Source organism: Camarhynchus parvulus, chromosome 1 (assembly GCF_901933205.1).
Source record: "Camarhynchus parvulus chromosome 1, STF_HiC, whole genome shotgun sequence".
Taxonomy (NCBI): Eukaryota; Metazoa; Chordata; class Aves; order Passeriformes; family Thraupidae; genus Camarhynchus; species Camarhynchus parvulus.
In genome coordinates, this window is record NC_044571.1 from 23,916,064 (window position 1) to 23,937,527 (window position 21,464).

At 37.4% G+C, this 21,464-nt stretch overlaps 1 protein-coding gene across 4 annotated transcripts in view; it reads left to right on the forward strand.

Moving 5' to 3' along the window:
* The window catches only part of MYO16 (myosin XVI), a 358,619-nt gene that overhangs the window by 77,213 nt on the left and 259,942 nt on the right, over window positions 1–21,464 (forward strand). For all 4 annotated transcript variants that reach the window (XM_030948473.1, XM_030948456.1, XM_030948465.1 and 1 more), the window contains exon 2: window positions 17,366–17,629. In XM_030948473.1, coding sequence (XP_030804333.1) covers window positions 17,404–17,629 — 226 coding nt within the window. In that variant the 5' untranslated portion in view covers window positions 17,366–17,403. The remainder of the gene's footprint in view (window positions 1–17,365; window positions 17,630–21,464) is intronic.

Genomic DNA, 21,464 nt, shown 5'->3' on the forward strand with positions numbered 1-21,464 from the left:
TTGCTCTGGGCTTCCTCTGAGGGATCTGCAAAGGTAGAAAGAAAAACAGTACTTTAGCAAGGAGGCTTAAGTTTGTTACTCCAGAATCTGATTTCTCCTGCAAATGCTGTAGAGGTGCATAAGTGCAAACAGAATAAAAACCTTGCTAGAAGGAGTTATACTCATGCCTGGTGGAAGTCCAAGCCAAGTGAATTTTTCCAAATATTAGGATCATAAAATCTGAACATCAGCTTCTACTTCTTTCTGTTTTATCTGTTTCCAATTCCTTTAAATCCTTTGTATGAATTAAAACCCACGGAATTGTGCTATGTGACAGACCAACACCTACCACGATCTGGGATGGAAATACTAATTAGATGTTTATTGATAAATTTAATTCGGGATTTGAAACAAGATAGAAAATAAACATAATCATTTTCTTCAATATCTATCCCTTATTACCTTCAGGACCTGATTACATGGCAAGGATTGTCCATGAAGAGGTGGCTCTACCTGAACCTTATGGAGCTTGGACAGGGTGGGGGGAAGATGTGATGTGATACATTAGTTTCAGTTTTCAGAGGATGGAGACTTGAATTGATTCTCCCATGGATGAAGAAGTAATACTTGGGGTAAAACACATGATACCTTCATATCAGCTTTCTTACTGTGAGACAGCCTGTGAAACTTTGATCTGTGCCTCAGTAGAGTGAGTTACTGTTTAGACCAAACAAGAGAAGAGGAGCCTGAAAAGAAGAATTGGAGACCCGTAGTCAGTCTGTGACACTGGAACCCTTTACCTCTGTGGCAGCATGGGCAGGATGTGTGATGACCCAAGTAACAACGACACATAGGTGTGTTCTGTCACACTGGATGGTTGGTGACATAAGAGAACTAGAAAATTTTTTGAAGTATTTTCTGCTTCCCACGAGCAGGATTTCTTCTATTCCAGGGTTAGGCAGGAGGTGGTAATAATTTATTTATTGTATATTCTGGTGTCTCAGAGAATTCTCACATCTTCTTGGGCATGTGTTCTGCCTCCAGTGAGAAGCTCAAGGGACAAAATAGTAAAAATATGCAGGTGGTGGAAATGAGAGCTGTAAACAGAAGCAGGATGTCTGTGACAGTCCTTATTCAACACCTATCCCATTTATCTAGGTTGATAGCTCATGATAGTGTCTGCTAACTCTTGTGTCATGGTTTATTTCTGCAATAACAGAGTTAAGTACACCATGGCTGCGGGGAAAAATTCCTTTTCCTTGTACATGCTTCATAACACTGTGACCTGTGGCATGAGGTTAAGATTGTTACTGAAATGAGATGCTTAGCATGGCTGAGTGATCCTGCCTGCTGGAATTGAAATTGGGAGGCAGAGTCAGAGTTCATCTGCCCTGGAAATCCTGAAAGAGCAGGAGGAGTGGCTCTGTGAAATGAACCACTGCTTGGGAGTTTTAAGGTCTTGTGAAGGCACATAAAGCAAGTCTGGGGGAGTAAAGAGATTTTGATGAAAGGTATTTGTTTGAAAAGCTTATACTGTAAAAATGTATAAGAGAATGTTAATGCAATACATGATATTTTGTATTCCATTTTGACAGACTGAATGTGTCTGATGTATCAGTGATGTGCAGTGCAAACTCTTAAAAATAGTTATACGATAATTCAGGTGTCATGAAAGATATCTAAAAAACTAGGTTTTTAATTATTCAGTTTAGAACAAATGGATTTTGTCTTACTAACCTTAATACAAATAGAGCTGCAGCTAGAATATTTTTTGCTTCTATTATGCTTTTTAGCTCCATGTCTCTCACTGTCATCACAGGATAAGTGCAGGCCAACAAGAAAATGGGATATTATTTACCACCTATGAATGCCAGTATGTCTTTACCAGTTAGATGTTTCTCTATTTTTATTCTCCAGTTCCTGAGTTCATGTGACAATGACAGAAATGCAACATGAATTTTTTAATTTTAACTAATTTTTTACCTAATCTAAATATTGACAAATTTGAGATTCATGACACTGAGTGCAAGGAAAGAGATAAAAAATAAATATTTATATCAGTATGTAGACATAGGAAGTTATACTTAGAAAAATGTATTTTAAGCTGTCAATAAGCCAATTAGCTTGGCACATTTGTATTAGTAGTCTAATAATTTGCTTAGTGTGTTTCCAGTAAATAAAACTTACCTCACAGTAACAGCTTTCCCAACCACATAGAATAGCAATTATTAATTTTATTAAGATGCATTTTTATATTAAGATGATATTAAATTTGGAAAAATGCTCTTTGAAATAATAGGAAAAGGAGCATTATTAACTTGGACAACTGAAGGCTATAACATTTCCAACTTTGTATTCAACTAAGAATCGTTTCTATTTATAGTAGTTTAGTGGAAATCACAGTCATCCACCAATTATTTTTTGTCATTATTTTGTTTGCTACTCTAAAAATCTGTCAGTAAAGAGAAGAATCAGCACTTTCTGTGGAAAACTTTAGTGAGGGCTTATAAGAATTTCCTTATCATTTTGGTATTTGGAGAGCTTTTTTCTTCTAGTTATTCTGCAAACAGCAAAGAAAGAGATCAACCCTAAAAATCAGATGAAAGAAGATTATAAAAGTCAAAGTATCATATTTTCTCACCATATTGGCACAGCATGTGTGAAGCTTCAGAGTCTGATATTACATTTTTGAGAAGATTGCTGTAGGAACAGAGCAGAAAAACACCCCACACCAACAACACAACCCTCCCAACCTCTTTATTTCAATGTATGAAATTATGGCAATATAGCCACTTTTCAATCCTGATGTAGCTTCTTGCTCCAAATAATCACATTTATTTATTTTTCTTGTTTCATATAAATTAATATACTGCATCATGCTGATTTTTGCACAGTTTCTAAGTTATAAAACCAAACAGAAAATATTTTTAGATAATTCAATTAACACCTCAATCAAAATTGCAACAGTATAAACATGATTATTTTAAAGCAAGTGAAATCTGAGATGGAACTAATTCTAATTTGTTCTTAAACAAATGAAAATAATTAATTCAGCAAAAGCTTAGTTTGATTTGGAGCAAATAGAGAACTGTCCTAATGCAAGTTTTTTAATATATAATAGAAGAACACCACCAATTAAATGAAAATGCTGTTTGTTTATTACAAGAGGTACTTTCCATTTGTTTGCTTTTGAGCAAATGCCTTCAGTGAAAACAACAGCAATATAAGACCTACTAAGAGAAATCTGCAAGTTTTGACTGCGGCACATCCCTTTAGCCAACAGCTGGGTCAGTGTGGTATCCCTTGCAGAAACAGAAATCCAAGTAGCATGGCCAGAACTGGTTCTCATACCAGTGCCATTCTTGTATATTGAAAGACAACAGTCCCTGACAACTTCCCCCCATCTATAAGGTGATTCAGAGAGCCCTGACTTAGTCCACTTTAAAACTCTTTTTGATGTAAGGATGGGACCTGGCAAGGAATGTGGACAGGAGGGCACCACACACAGTGGAAGAGCACTTGGTCATTTATTGCTAGCTAGAATATGGACATTCATGTTGGAAGTGTACTTTACTCTCTTTCATTTTGTAGTGGATTTTAAAACAAAAAAATCTTATTCTCAGAAAAAAAAAAAGAGACAACACCTGATATCTTTTCTTGTAAATGCTACTGTGAATGTCTCTCATGCAATATGACATTTTAGAGGAGGTGGAAGCAGTATTCAGAGCACACAGACAGGCAGGAGATCTGGGCCATACCACCTCAGGCTGGTGGACTCCTGCTGTGGTCCCATTCAGTGCAAATCCTGTTATGAAGTGTAACACATAAAATATATATGGGACCCTGTAAAGGCATCTACAGAAAATAGAGCAATGTATTAAGGTCATATTTGGAGAGTTAATTGATAGCTTTCAAATGTGATCTCTTTCCCATAAAAGGAATCAAAGCTTTCTCCTGTGAGAAGTTTTGTAGATGTTGACATCTAAACTGAGAAAGGAGGAAAGCAGGCATGCAGAAATTTCCTCTTTTTTTCTGTCTTTCTGGGAAGAATAGTAATTTTGTTTGTAGGTAGCTTATTGCAGAAAGCTCTAAAAATGTTAGAACAATATACTCCTTATTCAACAATCAATTTATGTGAAAGGAGAGACATTTTATATTCAGATTGCACATGAACTGAACAGGTTATTTTTCAGTTGCTTTCCTTTCAACACAATTATTTGATTCTGTTAGCTGCAGTACTAATGTTAGTTGCAGAAGTGGCATGTGTAAATCATATAGACATAGTTGTGAAAAGTAAAGCTTTTAAGGCAAACGAAATGACTTAATTCCTCTTAATCAGCAATGAATATATAGATTTATTTTGTCTTGGAGGGACATTTTTCTTTCTTGTGAGCAGTAATGTCAGAGTTATAATAATAATTTCTGTTTAATTTTTACTTCAGTTTCTTCAACATCTCTAAAACCTGTTTATGTTCATCCAGTTATTTCTTCAGTAAAGGTGCCTGAAGATATGTGTAGACTAGGAGTCCATCCTTTGATACTGCTTTTTTTCAGTTGGTCAAGTGAGATCAAGCTGTTCAATTTCTTCTTCCTTTTCTTCATCTTCCTCTTTTTTGAATTATCAACCATATTTCCCCATTTTAATTTAACCCAGAAAGGACATTGCTGCACGTGTTAACAATCAAATGTTATAATAATGCTTATCTTCACTTTGGTTTCCATGCCTCTACAGCTGTCCTATATATGGCCACAAGTGTAATTCTTGATGGTAAATGTGGAAGGTGACCTTAGAGACTGTTGTAAACACTGGTGTCAGGAAAGCCACTAAACCTGCATTCATTGTCACTTACCCATGAAGATCCAGCTCTGATCTGGATCAGATCTGATTGCCAGCTCTCACTAGCAATCATCCTTGCTCTTCTAGCCTTAGCCAGCCTTACCTAGGACATACCCAATAATTACCCTGCCAGTGCAGGGGAGAGAAGCCTTTCAGATGCTGGTGGTGTTGCTTTACACCTAGAAATTCTCATGGGTTGGTTCTTCACTTTACTGAGGGGTTCTCTTTACGGAGCTTTACAGGGTCATTTGGAGATTTCAGAACTGAGTGAAGGAGCTGACCTGAGTGTCAGAAACACAGACCTCCTGTGCCTGTGTTGTTGCTTTTGTGTGGCTGTCCACTCAGTACACCAAACAAGGAATTTTGTGATTTTACCTGTTAATCTCATCCATATATACTATTTTTGTCTTGGTACTCTGCCTAAATTTGCACTATATTAAATTCATTTTATTGCTCCATCTTCTCTTCATTTTTATGGTATATAACCTTTTTTTTTCCTTTTCACTCTAAATTTCTGTTAACTTTTCTCTCCTTAGTCACTGCTTAGCTAAGCTATGCATATTTAATTCTTTTCATCTTTCTTCATAAATCAGTCCCTCGGGCCTCAAAACTATTTGTGGTAGTTTCTTTTGAACTGCTCCAATTTGACTGTCTAGAATTGAATGCAATATTCCCGATAAGTTGCCTTTCTGCAGAATGGAGGAGGGCCAGTTTCCAATCCTCTTGCTATTTGAAAACTGAGATGGCAGCCCCTTGATGTGCACAGAACAGTGACCAAAGACATACATATTAGCTCTGCTGCAGAACTTTTGTTAGCTACACTGTGTGGTAAACTACTTTTCCATCTGCTTTTACTTTACAGTAATCTCTTTAAATTATTAGATTGCGTGTAGAACCACAGTTCACTTGGCATAGGATTTCCTTTCCTGTGTGCTTGCCAGTTCTTATGGCTGGGTCTGTGAACCACTGCTTCCTTTTTGACTTTTAACTCCCTATGATGTATGATACTCAATATCCTCTTTGTTTTGATTCACATCATGCTTAACTAGCTTTTATATATGCAGGTTTTTGCAAATTTTGATTTATGTGTTTTTCTCCTATGGTTTCTGTAATTTTCATATGCTGTATGACTCTTGAGCCCTGGCATATTTGCTGACTAAAATAGTGATATCTGAGAATGTCTGTGATAAAAGAATGGCCCCAGGTTTTGAAACAATCTGATTTTTTGTTTCTTTATTCAAGTAGTTGGTTGTTGCTTCTGCAGTTCAGCTTTTTCAGTACCCTTGAGGTATAGTGGCTGTAATTCTGGCTTTCTCTCACTGTGCACTAATGTGTTAATTCACTTTCCCAAATTTCAGATTTACAACAGATTTATATTAACAACAGTCTTAGTGTTTTTCACTGTCTATTGTGTTAAGTGCCTGTGTAACAAAACTTTTATATTATACTGTGATGGCAGGAAGAATTTTCCAGTGCATCTCTTCCTGGGTACACATGCTTCCCTTCTCTCTATCCTATACCTGAAAGTTGGGCTAATCCATACATTATTACATTTAATGTACTGTAAGGAAATAACTGTTATTGCCAAAACATAATTGTCACTTCATAAGTCTTGTATTGCAGTCAAATAAAGACAGCTAGGTCTGTGCAGAGACTAGAAAGAGTTATATTTTCTGGAGGACTTCTCATCAATTCTTTCTTATCTTTCTTTATTGTCATTTGGCAAACCCAGTTCTTTGTTCTCATTCTACCTTCTGATTTAGAACTTCTTGAGTTTTACTTGCTCTTGGTGTGATTTACAGCAATTTCGATTCTTCAAATATGACCAAATATTCTGATGCTATTTCCTCACAGGCTTGCAAGTGACAAGCATTAATTAGTATATTATTCTAACAAGTATACATTGCTTGCTCCTTAAAATGCCAAATAAAAAGTGACATAAATTCATAGATCCAAAAGTTGTAAGAGTTAGTGCAAACAGCCAATTTATTTTCTCTTCTAAGTTGTCTATATATAGATATATATTAAAAATGCAAATGTGTTATTGCAGTCAGTGTTAATTGGATGACTGTTGTTTTCTGATTGCTTTAAATTCTCTCTTCAGATCCTGACATAGGGACTTGGACTATTTCTTAAAAAAATCAAAAAATTAGCTGCTTTACCATTATGCTTTGGGAAACACATAAGCATATTTTGCTTTGATCTTTCTAAGGAAACAAAGTCTTTGTGATTATGTTACTTGTGTGTATGTATCTTGTAGGTTTTCTCGCCATGATAATTTCCAAATCCATTAGCCAGTTGCAGGAAAATGTTTCAAAACCAGGTTAATCATGACATGATTTATTCAAGCAAGTGACTACTACATTGCCTAGTAGTGTTGTACAACTATTTCATTATGGTTAGAAATTATAATGTGGCTTTTCTACCACACAGGTGTCAGGTTTAGCTTACAAGCCATTATCTCTTGTCCCACAAGGTACCAAGTAATGTCAAGTCTTGCAAGGAAATTTAAGCATGCTACAAATAAGTTTATTCTTCTTGTTGTGCTGGTGGGGTAGGGTTAATTTTGTGCTGGTGGGGTAGGGTTTCAGGTGGGGTAGGGTTAATTTTCTTCACAGTGTCTAGTACAGGGCTTTGTTTTGGATTTGTGCTGAACACAAGGCTGATAATATAGAAATGTTTTTGTTATTGCTGAGGAGGGCTAACAGAGTCAAGGGCTTTTCTGCTTTTCGTTCAACCATGGTAGGGAGGAAGGTGTTGGTACGTGGGAGGTTGGGAGAAGACGCAGCCAGGACAGGCAGCCTCAATTGACCAAAGGGATATTCCGGACCACAGGACCTCATGCTTATAATAGAAAGTAGGAAGGAAGAAGGAGAAAGGGAGTGCATTTGGAGTGATGGTGTTTATCTTCCCAAGTAACCATTGCACATGATGGGGTCCTGCTCTCCTGGAGATGCTGAACACCTGCCAAACCATGGGAAGCAGTGAATTAATTCCTTTTTGCTTTGCTTCTGTGTGCAGCTTTAGCTTTCCCCTTAAACTGTATTTCAACCCATGAGTTCTTTTTTACCCTGCCTATTCTCTCCCCAGTCCTGCTGGTGGGGCAGTGACTGAGCTGCTGTGTGGGGTTTGGTGGCTGGAGTCAAACCACAGTGCTTGAGTGAAAAGCAATGCCTTGCACTCTTTGCACCACTTACCTTGCTGCAAGCAAAAGATAAGGTGATGGTGGGACAAGCTTCAGAGGGTGTGTCTACACTTCATAAACAATGAAAGGCATTGGAGTGCTGATGTTCTACAGCATTGTTATTTAGCTTGCTGGATCATTTTTGAAGTGTCCCTACTAGTTCTCTCTATGGCAAAGGCTATGGATGATATCTAGAGACTCCTCCCAAAAGACAGGGCAGATGAAACACCCCCAGACTGTGTGTTCTATCTCCTGCGCAATCTTTCATCTATTTCAAAAAGCTTTTATCCTCAAATACTGTTCCCTGCCTACATATACCCTCCTACTACTTACTAGAGCATATATAAACACCTTTGGGTTTATGTTGTAAAATACCTTTCTCCTGTGTTGCAGTGCAGTCTTCATTTTAGACACTGTGAAATTTAGAAGCACAAAAATAGATAATTGTATCTTAGAGCACAAGAGCTCAGCAAAGTCAAAGGAGAAGTAGGACTTTATGCTGTGCTGTCTAGTTGTGTTTCGTTTTTTCTGCGTGAACCTTCACTAGTAAACATGAGCTGATGTACAACATTTAACTGACAAGTTTGGGGTTTTTGCCTTCTCATTTTCTTTTTTTCTTTTTTTTTTTTTTTTTTTTTTTTTTTTTTTTTGTTCAGGGAATACTTATATCCTAAGTTTTGTGGCTGATTGCTTTAAAAACTTAAATTCCAAAAGAGCAGTGTTTCGACCTATTGTCTGAATACTTATTATTTAAAGAGGTTGCAATAAAGCCCTGAATTCACCTTGAGCACAGACTTTCATGTCCAAAAAGCCCACCTGAGATGTTCTATGAGATGAATGGATGAATGTGTTTTACTCAGACTGTGCAGTCTTTCTGGTTGGAAACTTCTGTGCTCCAGAGCAGACAATGCTATCTTAGTCTGTTTCATGAAAGGTTCTGATGTTTGCAGGAGAAATTACTTGGTTTTGCTGGAAATTGCTTTGGTTTGTGGGAATCCAGACTGCACCTTTGCTTTATCCTCCAAGGGAGTACAGAAGGATAATGGCAGTAGAGAGAAGATGGAGGTAGCAGCTTTACCAAAATAAACAGTATGAGCTTGACCAGATAATGTATGTTTATTGTGCTTGCATTCCTGTAGTTTCTGGATGTGATCTACAGATGAGGACTGCTGCTCTGGGGCAAACAGACTTTCTTTCAGACCATTCATACATGTGAATTCCCTGTGCATTAAAAACAGACAAAAGAAAATTATTTTTTTGTGTTTCTAAAAAATGAGAAGAACCCCATACATATGTAGTTGAAACCTGTGTTTTATTACACTGGAGGCTAATGTACAGGAAGCAGTTTGGCTGCATTTTTGAATAAGCTGGCAAACAGTTAATGAATTTTACCTAGAACATAAAATCTCCATATGTCACAGATTGCTACATGGCATAAATCACAAATGACTGTGCAGAGCCTCTGTTATATTTAATTAGGTATTATTCAGACTCTCTTCTATCACTACAATGGCAAGATCCCAAACTGGTGGATTCTTTGATTTAAATATAATAAATTTTTAGAAAATGCCAGTGTAGCTTCACTGAATTGCTGATAGATAGATAATTGAGTCTATTAGGAAGCTTGTAGAGTTGATAAATAACACCTGATAAGTAACTTTTCCTTGGTATCAAGCTGGAAATTGATTGGAGTTCCTACTTACCAGTCTAGTCACATCGAAAGGCTCTTGAAGAGCAGCATACAGAAGTAGGGTTTTATAAGAGAGTGGCTGCTTGAATGTGCTCAGGATTGCTCTTCAGCAAAAACAGAATTGGGTGTTAAGCAGAAATTGAGGAAGCTTTGTGTATCGTGTCATTTAAGAGCCCTAACTTTCTAATTACATCAAAAAGAAGCTCTGTGGAGCCAAGAATAGGAGAAGCACATCAGCTCCTTTACTGCAATGTAATTCATTCTCAGCGGACTTGCCATTAATTGAATTCTTTACATTCTTTACAAGGTAAATAGTTATACTGCTCCCTCATGATTATCTGCTTTTGGGGTGGGAAGGGAAACCAAAAAAAATGAAAAAGGATGAAGTCCATTGATACAGTGAGCAAATCTGTACTGACCTGATGGAAGGGTTTCAGCTGTGGAAGTCAGGCTGAGTGGTTGCAAGAACCACGCTTCACTCACAGCTTAATAAATGTAATGGAGAGGCTGTTCAAATGGTAAGTAATTTTCCCTGTGCTCAACAAAGGATTTTCAAATCCAAGTATTTTGATGCTGACCTTAATGTTTCAATTTGAGATGGATTTAATCTAAGCCAGCCTTTCCTGTGGTTGTTCTTAGCCACATTTCTTTTGGAAACTGTAAGATCAGTAGAAAATACATAATAACTTTTGATTTCTGAAGAGAGCACCTGTAAAAAATTGACCTGTGGTTCAGACACAATGACTTCAGTTATGCTATAGTATTTATCTCACTGATTTCATATCAAATTCATCTCAGCTTCATAAATACTCATAAGTTGTTATTTCTAATTCAATGTAATAAATTTAAATAATATTCATTGTTGGTAGAACAAAAAAACCTCCTGTATAATAATTTCATTATGTATAACAACAAAGTGCATTACTGAAAGGGCCAGTGCTTAAGTTTCTGGTCTGACTTCTGTTAGCAAACATGGAGTGCACATTAATGTAGCTTTTTGAACTGGATGAAGCTGCACTGATTTACACCATCCGTGTATCTGAATTTGTAAGTGCCAAAGCACTTGCTGCTCATTGCATACCTTTCCCATGTATCTTTGTTAGTAATGGTTATGGTTAGCTAGCTAGCTTTAAAAGTGTTGTACAATAGTGCTGTCTTTATGAAAAAAATGCCTTTTTAAATTTGTTGAATGAATGCTAATCAATCTAAACATTTATTGACGTTGTTGAAATTTTGATATATTTTATCTTTCTGCAATCCAGGACAATTACAGTTATCAAAATTAGAACATAGATGTTTAATTGCAGTTGTGAAAATGGGCTGATATCATATCTTTAGTAAGAATAGACCAAGATAGGGGCTAAATGTCAAAGACCCAAACTAAACACAGTATATATTTTGGAGGGTTTTTAATCTTTTTCCTTTAGTGAGATTAACCTGCTTAAAGACTATTGTTTTGGTTGCAGTATGCATTCTCAGAATCTCAGACTGCCATTTTTCCAGCTACTATAAACCCTCTATATTTTGTTTCAATGCTATAAAGACTGTAGTTTTTCAAATACCTAGAACTTTAATTATTCATTGTTTAAAATATCATAAAATATCATAAAAATCAGCATGTTTGCATAAATAAAGATTAGCATGTCTCTTATTATTTCAAAATTTGTAATTTTAAGCATTATGCACCCTCAGTCCATGTCACCTTATTTGAGAGGCTTGCTGCATTAAGCAAAGTCAACAGTCTGATTGTGTGCTTGCCTTTAATGAAAAGTCACATGCAGTGTCAAAATACGTCTGAGCAGAGAGGTGAGTCTGTGTGTACATGTATGTAGGCATTCAGCTTTACTTTCTGGAAATGCCTCCTGACCTGTGACATAATCATAAATCCCCAGGGACATAATCATCCCCATGTAATGTGAATTATCATCTGAGGTGCATTTTAGGATGACTAGTCTCCTAATTTAAATGCCAGACCAAGTGACTGAAGTTGATAGACATAAAGCCATAAGAAGCAGTATAAGGGAAAGCTATATCAATATGATTTCTGAAAAGAGGTATGGCAAAAATGTCCCTGTATACTATAAAGTTACTTGAGCTCAAATCACCTTCAGAAGATGGAATAATATTTCTGTAACAGTACCCATTCTTCCTCTCTGTTTACATCCCATTACCCTTCCTTTGCTCTTCATTTTGTTCAGGAGCTGGTGCTTGTAATGTCACAAAACATTCCTTCTCTCATCTTCACAGTGAGAACCAGTGACAATTCAAAGCAAACCGTTCCTCTTTACTCAGAAATCTCTTGTTTGTACAGGCAGGATCAAAACTGTAATTTGTCTTGTGATGCAGATGTCATACTCTCCAATTGTGAGTAAATTGCTACAATTTTATGAAGCTGTTGTTTTAAAGCAGCAATTCTTCTCTTTCTTGTGGTTCATGGTGGTCCCAGTCAATGAAGCAGCACTTTGCTATCAAGCATCATTGAAATTTTTTTTTTTTTTTGGTTACAGTGGTAATGATTTCCTTTGTCCTGTACTAATTAGTGATCAATGTAACATGGTAAAAGTTTCTCTGGTTTTGATATTTCAGTGTTTTATAGAGGTTTATTTATTGTGTACTTATACAGAAGACACAGACCTTAAAACTATATGCATACTGACAATCATGTTTAATCTAGTAATTTTTGTCCAGAACATCCCATTAAATAAATAATAACCCACTAAACCTTGCCAGATTTTTCATGGGTAACACTGCCAAGGTATTCTCCGGTGCGGTCTGCCATGACCATCACAGTGGCCTGATTGAATCCCTGCACATTAGTGTAATTTGTCATGCACTGAGCCAAGAACTGCATGAAATAATCTTCAAATTTGATATATTATGTCATGAGATACAAATTCTTAAGCAAATATATTCAGAAGGCAACCTTTTTCCCTACCCACAAATCTTTACCATACTGCCTCCTGACTAGCACACTCAAAACCAGCTCTGTTTGGGGTTGTTTTCTTCTGCTGTTGAATGTGGGTCATACAGTGTTCTTGTACCAAATCAGTATGGCAGTTTGTGCCAGTCCTCCCATATATGGGGAAGGAAAGGATGGACAGGCTTGCTGCACATTACCTCTTTAGAAGGCTCTAATAGCTTTTTTTTTGAGTCTAACTGTGGTTGAGTTGTCATTCTCTAAGCAGTAACTGTTTACATCCACCTAATAAAGTTGTGGATTTTAGCAGCTATTTTTCCTGGAGGGTTTCTTTACAGCTGAAGCTGTTGTTGACATTGGCAATGCTCACTTAGGACAGAGTAGTTGACATACTTCAAATGGGAGAGCTTAATCCTGGGGATTGGGTTGATAGAAACTTTGGGCAGTTCAAGAGGGGAAGTGATATTTTCACACCTGAGGCAGACTAACCCTATACCTCGGTACAGGCTGGGAACTGACTGACTTGAGCTGCAGTCCTGCTGAAGAACGTGCAGGGGTTACAATGGACACAGAGTTGAATGCAAGCCAGCTGTATGTGCTGATGATAAATCAGGCAAACCACACAGGGGCTGTGTTCAGAGGAGTTTGGGCAGCAGACGGAGGGAGCTTATTGTCTGCTGCTGCTTGGGGCTACTGAAGCTGCACCTGCAAATATGTGGTGTTGGTCCCACCAGTCTAAGATGGACACTGAGGCAATAGAATGAGAGCAATTGGAGTCAACCAGGATAGCTAGCAGAAATGACAAAGTTGAAGTCTTCTCAATATTGACAGTAGTAATAAGGGATAATGGCCACCAAAAGAACTCAAGGTATTTCTGATAGAAGTCAGTGAAGCATTTAAACAGTTTACCCAGACAACTTGTAGAATCTGTTAATAGAGGTTTTCAAGACTGGTAGACAAGACAAAGTTATCCGATCCAGTGTTAGTGAATTACCCCATGCTTCATGTGTATTAAGCCATCCACAGAATTTTCTCCAGAAGCATGTTTATAATCATCCTGTGTTTGAGGTGAGCTCTCTTGAGGTGTGAAAGAAGCTCTGCCTCTTGTGCCATCATCAGTTCCTCTGCTGAGTGGGACCACAGAGCAGAGCTCTGCCTGGTTCTAAAACTGGATGCTGGACTCAATGGTGGGTTCCTTAGAAATGAGTACCTGAAAGATTGATTCAGGGAGCTTGCCTTGTCTGCATTTATACTGTGTTTCCTAATCTAGGTTTAATCTAATGGGGTTGCTGACCTGCAGCTGTTACACCCACAGTCAGATACTGATCTCATCTAGGATGTATCTCATTCCAGATGTGCTGAGGAAAAAAATTTCATCTTCAATTCCTTAATTCTTAGCTGAGACAAGTGACCAAATGAATCAAGAGTCCTTTTCTCAATTGGCCTGAACTGCTTTGACTCTGGTCACACACTGGGAGACTGCTAGGTGGGGCCAGTTGTGGTAGTCAAGCACTGTTCCTCATAGGGCAAATAGACAAAGACTCATACAAGCTGAAAGTCATTCCAGTGGAGAGGCAGAGGACACTAAGCCAGGAACATCCTTCCTGAAACTGGAATCTGCCTGTGAGAGAGCATCTTTGCTGTGCTGTATTTGACCAAGACACTGAGCTGATTTGTTTGATGTCTTGGCCTTGGAAGAGGGGAGCAGTGTGATGGCAAAGATGTCCTACAGCTTGCATCAGTCTCATTTGTGATATGGCAGCAAACACTACGAGCTCCTCCTAAGAACAGAGACTGCCCATGAGCTAAACTGAGGAAAAGCAAAGATACCATTCAGTCTGTGGTTAGCAGGCAGTGCGGATTTACAGCTATGACTAAGACAGTAGCCACAATTCTCAGCCTCAGGTGAGTTTTCAAAATGTAAGCAGCAAGTTGAGTTGCAGTCTGTTGGAGCTCAAGTGCATGGCTCCTCCTTCTTCCCTTCATGAAGGAGAAGGAATGAGCAGAGCAGGGGTGGGCTCCCAGCTGCAGGCAAGCACAGTTTAACACAATGAGCTGGTTTTCCCTCTGTGGCTATGAGCATTGCTGGCAGGCATTATAGTCACATTTAGTTAGGGTGTAAACTTAGGGTGTTACAAGCCAAAAGGCTTGTGTAGGCTAAAGGCCTGGCTGCTGAAATATTTTATACATAGCAGACCAATTCTAATAGCGAAGATTTGAAGTTTGGTTATTCTGCAGTCCTATCATAAGAAAAAGAAGATACAGTTGAAAACTACCTCATGCTGAGGAGGATGATCTGAGTGTAGCTCTTCTATGGGATTGAATGCTCTGAACACTGGGATTGAACCCAGGAATAAAGTTACATCTTCTGCAGTGTTATAGACTTACCCATTCATTTCATTGTGTCTTCCAACAAGGAAATAAAAGAAATGAAACATATAATTTTTGCTATGAAATGAAACATATAATTTAAGGTCAAGTGGAAAATTTTGTTTTATACAGCAGGAGTTATTGGCTTTGACATGCAAGAAGAAAGGGTTTGTGTTTTGCCTTAATGCTAACCAATACGTGTTTCCAGTTTTCAGTTTGACGACTCATTTTCTTCTAACTAGAAGGGCATGCTAAGAAAGGAACAGAAATTATAGGGAGAGCTTAGCCTATGTTAAAAATCATTGACTGAAATAGACCCGTAGTATTGTATTCTGTGTCTGCTTCTGTCATAATGTTTTGTAACAAGACACTCTCTGGGCACTTTTTGGGTAAATGTGTGCTCCTCAGTTTTGAGAAGTCGGGTTTGAGACCATGGGTTGTAATTTATAGTTGTAAATTTATAAATTTATAAAATATGTAATATTTTATATAACATATTTGTCTTATCTGTAGTTTATGAAATAATATAACGAATAATTTAGCAAATAAATATATAATGTTATAAATAGAATTTATCGAATAATTTAGCAAATAAATATATAATGTTATAAATAGAATTTATAAAATTATTGGCATGCAGACCTCAGATTACAGTTTTATATTTTATTATGGAATTGTGATACACTATAGTTTACAGAATACTATGCCTTTAAAGCAAACTGAAACATGTTTAAAAAAGAACACAAAATTCTTGAATGGAACACCAAAAATCAGTGAGTAATTTAAAAAGAAAATCACTTCCTTTATAGAGAATGCAGATAAGAATACTCTGTTGTCAAAAAGAAAATCACTTCCTTTATAGAGAATGCAGATAAGAATACTCTGTTGTCTCTTTTTAAAATGAAAATAAATAAATATTTGTGATTCTTTTATGTGCTGCGATGACATGACCTTTACAAAATCCTGTCAGGAGATTGTTAATTGTGGCTTCAGAGCAGGGTTTGAATGGAATTCAATAGATCAAACACATGTCAAACAAGGAGAAAACAAAGTGGTCATTTAGTCAGCAGTACTCAGGGGAGCCCTCAATGAGGTACGGATCCTTTGATGTGACTATACAAAACAGGTAGAGAAAACCTGTTTCTTATGTTGCAGAGTAAGGCTAATTTTGGTATTTCTTAACTACCCAAGGTGAACTGAGTCTGCATTTCCTTCAAGAGGTCATACTTCAAACTGTGGAGAGAAAACCTTCCTCATCTGAGCTGCTGTCAGCCCTTAGAAATTACAAATTTGAGCCCCTAGCCCCCATATGAAGGAAATTCATAAAGTAGAATGTGAGATTCAGAAGTGATGGGGTGGTCTGTAGCCGTCACATCAAATCATCTTAGTGTGGGATGGTGGGTACATTGTTGATGGATGTGGATTCACACTCAAGGAGTTGGGCAATAAAATTATCTGGCAATCCATTAGCCTCCTTTTGTAACATAACAGTGAAAGTAAGTAGCAGCACTCAAGTCTCCTACAGTTTTCTGTCTTCGCTCTCAGTGGAAAAGAGAAAAAAAAAGCAGTGAAAAAACATTGTTATTGCAATGTCAGCAAAAATACCATATTTAATGTAAAACCAAAAAAGGAATCTGACTTAAAAGAGGTGCTGTGAATGTTAGGAATAACTGATTCAAAGATACATTTGTGATTGTTTCCACATGAAGATTTTAGTATCTGATGGTTTCATTAAAAGGATCAATTTTGTGTCTCTATGCAATCAAAATTTTTTAAAGATTAGAATAAAGTTATACACATGATTAGAGTCTGAAATGACTGATGTTTTTAAGAGGTAGTTGCCTGAGTACCCATTGCATGCTAATAAACTCGTTAAAATTATGATACGATGATTTTTCTTCTCACTTAATACAGGAATTTCCCAACCTAAAGCAAGATGAAAATGAATAAAAAAGAGGCATGGGCATCAAACTAGAATTAATCTTCTTAGTAGTTTCTTGTTTGTAAGCAAATGCTAGCTACTTGAATTGTATTGAAATATTTAGGTATTTTGCCCATCTCACATTTGAACTTTCAGACTTCTTTCTATTCACATTTGTTCACATGACCTGAGCCAACTTTTAAAAAAATGTATCAGTGATTTAATGAAATGAGTTATGTTTTATTTTCAAAAAGTAAATGATACTGACATAGACTGTAGTAGTCTATGAGTTGTGTGTTATTTTCAAAAAGTAAATGATACAGACATAAACTGTAGTCAGCCTTGGTTGAGTAGGAGGAGCTTATATGATGGACTTGCACACCGTTAGAGCAACAAAATAATTGGTGGAGGTTTCATGGCACATTTGAAAGCAAGATCTAAAGCTGCTTGTGTTTAATTCCTTGCAGGCTGTTTCCAGCTATGTAATGTTTTTCGGACCCATGAGATGGAAATTGAGCAGTGCTTGCTGGAGTCCCTCCCCCTGGGCCAGCGGCAGCGGCTGGTCAAGCGCATGCGCTGTGACCAAATCAAGGCATACTACGAGCGGGAAAAAGCTTTCCAGAAACGGGAGGGCCACGGGAAGAAACTGAAACATGGAAAGAATCAACGAGTTTGCTTTAGTCTTGCTGATATGATACAGGATGCAATCATACGCCACGATGATAAAGAAGGTACATATTAACATTATATGATATTTTCTTTTGTACAGTAAAAGTTTCAGAGGAAAAGCTTTCTTGTTCTGCTCATCTATCTTTAAGTAAAATGCAAAATACCGATCATAAAGTGATTGTCTCAATGAAATATGCAGGCATATATTGCACACAACACATTGCAACTTCTTACTGGAATGAGTAAGGTGTGGAGAGTAAATCTTCAGAAACCTAATGAATTTATTTTGAGATTAATATAAGCTAAATATATTTATATATATATTTATATAAGCTAATATATTTCAAAACAAGTAAGGACTATGAATCTATGATTATGCCTGGTCTCTTACATACCTACATGAGCCATAGGATTTAGCACAACATCCATTTTTAGCCAATATTTGGAGTAAGGGATGCTACTGTTGGTGACATTGGCGTGTCTAGAGCAAGGAGATGGTGTTGACCCATAGTCACACCAGATAAAAGGTCATTGTGCTTTTGAAATTATGTTTATGTCCTTTTGAATTATGTAACCACATTTTAGTGCTGTGGTTTTAGTTTCTTGGCATTGTGTGGATCGCTGGTGCAGCTGATAGTAACTTGAGGAATTTGTAATTTACTCCTCAGAAGTGAACCTAACCTTGCAGTAAGAGTCTTCCAACTTTTAGAAGTCCCCAGAAATCCTCATACTGTTGTGTGATCTGGAGGGATATAAGAAAAGAACTGATGCAATGTTGTGGGCAACTCCTTTGCAAACAGAGTTTAAGTCAGTTCTTTGTAATCACATTAGTGTAAAAAGGGGAGACTCTGAGACAGACACACATCACGCAAAGAACTTGGCAAGATTCTCCTAATTTTTATCAGTTTGATTAGCTATGCCTTTTTTACTCACTCCTGAATCTTCATTTTATTGTGCATTTGCTCCATCATTGCTTATCGCTCAGGTATAGTCCTGTACATTTAGATCTTTAGTAGAAATTAATCAAAAAACTCTTCTTTTAAAGTGAGTGCACAGGGCATCATTTATAACTATATAATACGTAAAATTCACAACCTTTCATTCCACTCTCCTGCTTCTTCCTAGCAGGAATTATAAACAAAGATCGTCTTCCATGTTTCCATAGCTCCAACTTTCTTCAAAAACCAAGTAGAATACTAGATATGACTCTTAACATTCTGTAAGATTCAGATACTTGAGGCTATTTTTGACATTCACACTGAAGAAATGTAGGTTGCTTATTGCAGTGGTGGAAGGGCATCAACAGTGTTTTGTGTTACCTATACTTGGCCTTGAGCTGCACCTGAATCAGAATATAAAGTTCAGCATGTGCTGAGACTGAATAACGTAAGCAGAAAGGGAAGATATCTCAGGCAGAGGGAAGTAAAGTGGAGGAAAACCAGAAATGTTGTCCTGCACTTGAAGCAGATAAAACAGGTCCTCAGAAGAAAGGAGATCAAGTAGCCCACAGATAACATAGTCCTGAATTTGTTGCTTGTGGTTCTTTCCCAGGCAACAAATTCATGAAAATTTGTGATTGTTGTCTTTAGGCAGCTTGGGGACCTGCAGGTGCCTGTCTGTTGTGTTTCTAGCCAAATGTTCCCAGAGCCTGTTTACTTTGGGGTGAAAAATGTTATATTAAGTATTATTATCGTCAAAAAAACCCTAAACCAGAACAACAACATCACAAAGTTATACTCACAGACATGAAAGCTGTTTTCCTGCTATTGTTGTTGAGTGGAACATGCAACCATGACTCTTCAGTGAGTATACCTACATTAGGCTTTCTGTTCAAATAAGACATATTCTTTTGTAATAATACCACATCCATTTACTGTGTTTGGTGGTGTTTTATGGAGCATGTAACGTAGATTCCTTTCAGGCAAAGCTGTACTGGAAGATGTGGTCTGGAAGTACAGCTTGTGCCCCAAAACAGCCATGAGCTTTCAGTCCGTAAGGCTCAGCTAGACAGAGCTTGGAGTAATCCCATGGAAGTAATGGGATAGAGCTGGGGAAGATGGGCTTTTGCTATTTCTCTTCTCTATTTAATAATATTTTACAATGTACTCAGCAATCAACAGCATTGGGTAGGTGTAAAAGACAGCTAAGAAAGGTGCTTTGCAGTTCTATGAATGAAATTCAAAAACAATGTCATTTAGAAAGTGGAAAGAGGGCGCAAGGGGATAGAAGTAATTGTCCAAGTGAAGTTCAGGGGTTCAGTTTTTCTGAAGTATCATAAATTATATAGACTGGACATCACATTTTGAAGTGGTGAGTGGTAGTTCTGGTTTGGCACATGAGATAAATTGCATACCATTAATATATATAGAAAGATGAATTTATAATGTGGCTGGTGCAGAGACATTTCATAATAGAGTCTGGTCAGAATTTCACTTTTACAAATTCATTGTCTTTGTTATTAATAAAAAATCTTCCCCAAAATTATTATACTAGCTGCTACTGAGCACAAAACCCATTTCTGTTACTGCATGCTAGCAGGAGTGACCATTAGTTTGCTCTAAATAAATTTTAGAATTGGCTTTGAGAAATTTTTACTAGTCACCTGCTTTGTATCAAATTTATAAATTAAATATATGCTCATTTGATTTCTCAATAAGTTAAAATTAGTGAAATGATATATCTTTGCTCTTTTTTATTATTTTTTATTATTAGTAGTAACTGTTCTTTAGTATTTTATCTGACTCAGGGAGATTGAAGGGGAATCCTCATTCTCTGTCTCCTTGCAGCATCCTGTGGTTTCTCTGTTTTAAAGCAATATGTTTTTACTGCTGTTGATGGGCCACATCCACCCACACTACTAGCAGTGAGCATTTTGGGAGATTCTGCAATTATTATTCTCGGTGTTGACATGTATAAAAGCAAAAGCTGATGAATAAGTGAGTGCACTGTTTTTTGATACTGATTTTGTACATCTTTACTGCTGGCAAGGGAATACCTCTTGTTAATTTTCCTTTAAATACTATATACTTTTCTTCTGCGAGATATTAAGTCCCTAATAAAAATGGACAGCAGGCAATTTGTCTTCCTGGCATCAGTCATATAAATGTACTGAAAAATGGGAGAGGCAGCCAAGGAGGCTTCTGCAACCCATTCCTTCCCATTGCAAACTAGGCTTGCTCACACCTACATTTGGCATCACCATGTGGACTCAGATCTTTTCTAGTACACACAAACCACACATAGGTATTTGCTGAGCCTGTTCATCAGCTGAGACCCATCCACAAGCGATTAGGAAATGAACCCAGCACTCAGGAAATAAACTGAGCCAGTCTCAGTCTGAGTTTCTGCTTCAAATACAAGGTAGGCAAATGGATTCTTAGCATTTGGGCCTCTGGAGGATAAGGGGTGTGCTTCCTTCCTGAGGCAAAGGTGCAGTTATTGGCCCTGGCAGCACTGAGAAACAGTGGCTGCTTTGAAAGATGTGCTTTTTGGAACGTGAGCTGATAGATAATATTGCTACAATGAAAACAGCAGCTGAAAGTGGACGTGAGAGTCCTGTACCTGAAATCTAACATAGGGGAAACTAAAGGACTGGCTTTAGTTTCTATCATCTTTTGGTATAATTTGTAACCCACCTTCTCAGCCATCCTGCAGAATTACTCAAGATGCAGGATTGTCAGACAATCTTTGTATGTAGTAAGTATCTTTTGTTGTAAAACCTCTCAGTTGTGATGCAGGCATGATGTGTACCATGAAGTCTGCCGGGCTGGCAGGTGGTGCTGGGTCAGGGTACAAAGTGCAGAGAGCCATCAAATTCAGTCTGGAGACAAAAGAGGTACTCCTGTGAAAATCAGCATTACAAAAGGGAAATGCAGATTCCCTAAACCTATTTAAAGC